Below are 5,951 nucleotides of genomic sequence, written 5' to 3' on the forward strand. Positions count from 1 at the left end.
AAAAAAAAAAAAGAATATATACATGAACTTAGGTTTTGTATTGTATGTGTTCAATACTTTGTATTGACCAATATATAACTATTACAATGAGTAGGAGCAGAACAAAAGCTTTCATATGTATTATTTTGAAAGAAGAAAACTAAAAATAAAATGTTTGATGATATGATTCTCAAAAGATTAGGGTTAAATATACTTTTTAAATAAGATTTATTTTGTTGATGCATACAAAACTAGGGTATAGACCAGAGGTGCAGGGGCAGTGAGAGGATTCACCAGAGACAGTGTGGGGAGTAGAACAGGCAGATTGACAAAAAGTACACCAGTGAGGGTAACAGTGGGCAAGAAAGAAGTCTGCCACGCCATGTGAGTCACCTCCTGGCCTGGGATGGACCGAGTTTTAAAGTGGCTGTGGCTAACCTGTATCTGGTCAATCATTTGCCAGGTGATGCTCTGCAGGGTGGGCAGGAGCAGAATTAGTTCTCCAAACCTCCCCCTATAGTGCTGTGCTTTAACCCACTGTGCCACCAGGGAGAGCCCCAAATATCCTTTTAAAATACTGAGATGCTAGTATTTAAAAAAGGATTCAACCACCAGCAAAATTGTTAAGGTCTTGTTAATGTTTTACTTTCTGAGTTTATGAATAACTGATTTCTAAGAGATGTAAGTCTACAATCCTTTTAGCAAGTTATTGAGTTTCCCTTATGCTGCTTTTGAATATCTACTAAGTAAAAATGGTAGCATTTTCTTTGCAAGGATGGTCCCAAACCACTATCTTTTAAGTGTGTTGAAAGAGGTTAAATGTGCCCTATTATTTCTATAATATGCATATTTTCTAAAAATTTCACTTCTTCTTTGGTCATATACTCAAGAAATTTGTGAATGTTGTTCCCCCCAACCTCTGAACTAGAAAGAGTTAGCTAGTCAAACACATTTCTAAATAGAGAATGTGACTTGCCCAACTTTCCACAGTTGAGGCATAGATATAAATTATAAGTAAGATTTGAAATGTTGGGGGTGATACTAGATTCTTTCCACACATTCCACTTTGTTTTTCAGGTAATTAAGTTTAAGAAATACTATGGTTGAAAACCAGCCCAGATACTTACGTATCTGATCTGTATGAACAAGGTTTGACATGGGACTTAAAAGGAGAGTTTGTCCATTTAATGGATCTTGAGACAAATGTTGGTGCATTGGATGATGGAGATGGTTAGCATCATTGGAAGCACCTAAAGGATATAAAAAGAGAGAAACCCTCTTGTGTTAGTGATATATAATCAGGAACAACAAGCTTACCTTGAAACAAATGCTTTGACTGACAGTTTGAATATTGCTATTCTTGCAAAGTGTTTTTTGGGAATTCAGAAATAAATTAATAGAACCATGCCATATTAAGGACAATGTCAGCTTTCACGTACATTGGCTAGATTAATGTTGTATCATATTATGTTGTATATTAATAAATGGACCTTGTGTGCCATTTCCTGGAATCATTAGGTTTGCTGCCTGTTGTTAAGGCAATTCCAAGAAACACTTACTTCAGGTTTATAGTATTTGGGATCACCCTAATAGTATAAACAACTTTTAGTTCAGAAAGATGTCATTAGGAACACATTAAGCACCAGAAAACTAAAACTAAAATAAAATAAAGTGATTTTTGCAAGGAAATTTAATACAGATCAGAACACAAAATAAATGATTTCTTAACTTATTTCTGACATTTATTGCAGAAATGAAATTTTTTTTTTCCTTCTCATTGTGTTGTGTCAATTATTTCAGGAGCAAAATGTACACTTTCAAGGTATCTGATACATTTTTTCGGTCACAAGAAAGTTTGCTATTCTTGAGTTTTTAAAGGAGTCAAGGCATAGTAAATTAAAAATTATGAACATTTGAATTTATTACACTTGAAGAGACCTGAAATTAGGTGTAATAGGGACCATGTGGAACAAAGATGGTGGAGGTAGGTGAGAATGTGGATTTGTATAGGTTAAGTATTTTTGTCCCCATCCAGTGGGTTTTGACATTTGAATTCATTAGGTCATGGAGAAGAAGTTAAAAGGTCAACATTATAAAGTAGGCAGTGATGATGCTAATACATAAAATAGAAATTCGTAAATGTACTCACCCCCCAGTAACATTTCCTGAAGTAGGTTGTCAATTTTCGCCATCCCAAACAGTTTAACGAACTGTATCTGCTCAATCATTTGCCAGGTGATGCTCTGCAGGGTGGGCAGGAGCAGAAGTAGTTCTCCAAACCTCCCCCTGGAGTCGTACTGTCGGTCATTGATGTAGTCCTCTAAGCTGAGCTGCACTTGGAACCGCATGTTCTTAATCTTCACTGGGTCACTTAGCCCTTTTGCATCTGGTAAAACAGAAAAGAACAGAAGGTGCAAATTAAGATTTAAGCTTACACGAGTGTGAGCATAAATATGCTAATCGTAGTTTATAATACATTATAGCTGTATTTGAAAACAAACCTGGGTCAAAAAATACAATCGCCTTCAAACAAGCGTATTCATTGTCATCGATCTGAATATCTTGAAACGGTCGAACCAGTTCATCTAGAACCCGATTGGCCACACGGCTGATCTCAACTTCACAGCTATTGCGATGAATAACGTAGTTGTTTCCTAGGAGGGAAAGTCACACCACCCCCAAATTATTGTCAGATATGGTTTCAATTTTTTCACACTTAAGTTTTAAATAGTCTTGCCTTGACAGAATAGTAATAGCACTTCCTTTCTCAGCAGTGTTAGTTATATTAGAACAATTTAAAACATTTAAAAGATCAATAACATTGATAATAAGATCACATGCATTTTAACAGCCCCAGTCCCAGTTGATACCACTGAAGTGCAAACTAATAACAAGCTAGTAATTGACAAGGGAGAAACAAAATATAATGATTAGCTTTCCACTGTCAGTTAGCTATTGTGTCTAGTGAGCGCTAAACAAAACCTAAAGCAGCTTTCTTGCTTTGTGTGGATTAAAAACATGTTTCCTCTAGTAGTCTGGGTTTATATAAGTATAGCAATTATTGAGAGACAATTTTAATGAGACTAAGTAGATGAGGCTGATGTTTTTGGTCTATTAACAAAGGTATTCTCAGGAGTTGCTTCATTAAATAGTAAATCTTCACTTCCTGAATTTCTTTAAATAGAAAAGAGAGATCACTGTATGGTGATAAATTCAAGAGCTTTAAAAAAATTGGAGAGCCAGACCACCTCATCCCTGAAGAAACTTTAAACTTATAAACTCTTTGATTATAAATATGATAATATTCACTATGCCTTCAAAATAATAGAAAACTAGAAATTTATTATAACTCAAAATAACAGCTACATTGTTTTCTGGTTTTTTGAAAAGTAGAAATTTTGATTCATTCACAGCAGCAAAGACAATCTTTAGTGTTACATGTGTAAAATTACTTAAAATATAGCCTGTACTTCTAATGAAAATTTAGCTTTCTGAGAACTCAAAGTCAGAAAATTTAGAACTACACAATAAAGATATTTTTTTCTAGATATATTGTTTTCAGATCTATAATGAGAACAGTATTGTAGGGGCTTTAGGAATATAATGTTTAATAAAATTTAAGATCAGAGTCTCTACAGTTCCATTTTAGGTTGAAATCCTGAGTATTTAACCCTTAATTATTGACTTTGAATCTGCTACTTTCTGCACCTGCACAATGTGCTGAAAATAATTGTAGCTGTCCCTTAGAGTTCTTATGAAGATTAAGTGACTTAATGTACCTACACATGGAAAGCAGCTAGAGCAACACATCTTACAGAGTAAGTCCTCAATAAATATTGGTTGTTATTACATTATATTCAGTTTATTATTTTGGGGAAAAATATCTATCACATAGAGTAAACAATCTAGTCACCATTTTACACAACCCACAGAGAGGTATACCCCTAAGTTTTACAGGAGTCTTAACTCTCTCAATAGAAAATATAACTTAAATTAGCAAATTAAGTAAGGTAGAGGACTGGAGAATGTAAAGAGAGCAAGTTTTTCTTTTGTGTAGTGAGAACACCAATTGACAGTGTCTGTGAATGCCTGGTATATACAAGATAAAACCTGTATAAAGAAGAAACATGCATATTTTCCTCTTAAAATTAAAAACAAAAACTTACCCAGAAGCAAAACATCTTTATACACCATGGATCTCTTTGTAGCTCCAAGCAGTAAATGTTCTCCTGCATGCGCTCTTAACAGTGCCACCTTAATGAAAATTCCAAGTTTAACAATTAATTATAAAATATAATGATTACAAGATGGTATAATGTAAGTCTGATGCACTTAGTGTTCTGGAAAACTGGGAATTTTCTGTTTGCTTTAACAAACTGATATTCATTGATACTCATCATCATTAAACCTTTTAATTTTTCACTTTATCGTGTCAACTGAGCTTTACTTTTCAAAACTTATAAAACAACTTAGTTCAATGACAACAATAACAAAAGAAAAGCAGAAGGGTTGAGCACTGTGGGGTGAAAATAAACTAATCAAATCAGAGTTGATACTCTGGCTTGGCCACTTACTACCTTTTTAAACTTGGGTAAGTAACCAATAATGTTTGGGATTCATTTCCTTTCATCAATCAAATGGAGGTAGTGATTTCAAAAAATCTCAAAGTGCAGTCATAAGGATGAAATGAGAATATATATAATACCCAAGCCCTTATATGTGATAAATGAGAAAAACAAACAAACAAACAACAAAACCAAAGCCCAGACTTGTGAGATAGTGAAAGGAAGAGAGGAGATCTGGATTCTACCACTTTCTAGACTGGATCTCTAATACTGCACTAACCTCATAACTTTCCTTTATTCATATTTTCTACTGACTTCCAGGCATCACCATTAGGACAGATAAAAGCATCTCGAATTTAACATGTATAAAGAAACATTTCTCCAACTACCTCATCATCTCAGCTAATGGCATCACCACTTTAAGTGCTTGTTCATGTCAAAAACAAATGATCACTTGGATCCTTCTTTAATTTACAGAAAATCTTAGTGCTGTTTCTCTGTTGCTACCAATCTAGCACAAGCCTTTGTACTTCTTCATTTGATCTAACACAGTTCCCTCCAAAGAGGTAAATGGTATCCTGTTTCCTTTCTGATTTCTCATCCTAAGTCTTTCTTGACAAGGCCAGGAATGTATCTGTGAAATAACAACCACTCAATCTCTCTCTTGAAATTCAAGTTCTTCACTGGTTTCTCATTATCCTTGGGGTAAAATACAAACTCCTTAACCATAGTTTTTCACATATGACGGTTCAATATTTTGATGGCCACACAGTTTCTGTTTTTTTCTCACATCATTACTTGCTCAAGTTTCCCCAGCCACATTACTTCTGTTTCCTTGGAATATGTTGGTTCTACATGCGCACAGCCTTCTTGGCCCTTTGTCACTCAGTTCTCAGGACAAACCTCTGATTCTCAGTTAAAAGTATCCCATTGCCAATCATTCTACAACTCAGTCACCTCTCTTTATAGACCAAATCCCCATCTAAAATTAACTTACTCTACATATTTTTTTACTGTGTCTCACCCAACTAGAATTCAACCTTTATGAGAATAGTGGTACAATATGTATTTTACTGCTGCATACTCACGGTTTCTTAAACTGAACTATTGTCCTAATAAATATTTGATGGATTTATGGAATGAATTTAATTGATGTAGAGTGTAGTTTTAAAAACTATGTTTCTCAGAAGTAAAAATAGAAATCTTAAGTGAATATTATAAAATTTATGCCACAGAGCTCCTAAGATCGTTAAATAAAGTAATATTTAGTACAATTAAAAGTTACTTACGGGCCCACCCTGGTAGCGCAGCAGGTTAAAGCATAGCAGTAAGAAGCTAAAGCCACCTCAGCATGAATTTGATCCCCACCCCAGAGGTGACCCACGTGGCACCGCAGACCTCTCCTGA

The 5,951-nt window shown here is 34.7% G+C and overlaps 1 protein-coding gene across 1 annotated transcript in view; it reads right to left on the bottom strand.

Moving 5' to 3' along the window:
* Window positions 1-5,951, bottom strand: part of HNF4G (hepatocyte nuclear factor 4, gamma) — a 9,505-nt gene that overhangs the window by 1,468 nt on the left and 2,086 nt on the right. Inside the window, exons 2-5 of the mRNA XM_012722931.1 lie at window positions 4,146-4,233; window positions 2,481-2,633; window positions 2,129-2,365; window positions 1,107-1,229 (exon numbers count right to left, since the gene is read on the bottom strand). Coding sequence (XP_012578385.1) covers window positions 1,107-1,229; window positions 2,129-2,365; window positions 2,481-2,633; window positions 4,146-4,233 — 601 coding nt within the window. The remainder of the gene's footprint in view (window positions 1-1,106; window positions 1,230-2,128; window positions 2,366-2,480; window positions 2,634-4,145; window positions 4,234-5,951) is intronic.

This window comes from Condylura cristata, unplaced genomic scaffold, assembly GCF_000260355.1.
Source record: "Condylura cristata isolate star-nosed mole 26May11 unplaced genomic scaffold, ConCri1.0 scaffold00009, whole genome shotgun sequence".
In the NCBI taxonomy this organism is placed as follows: Eukaryota; Metazoa; Chordata; class Mammalia; order Eulipotyphla; family Talpidae; genus Condylura; species Condylura cristata.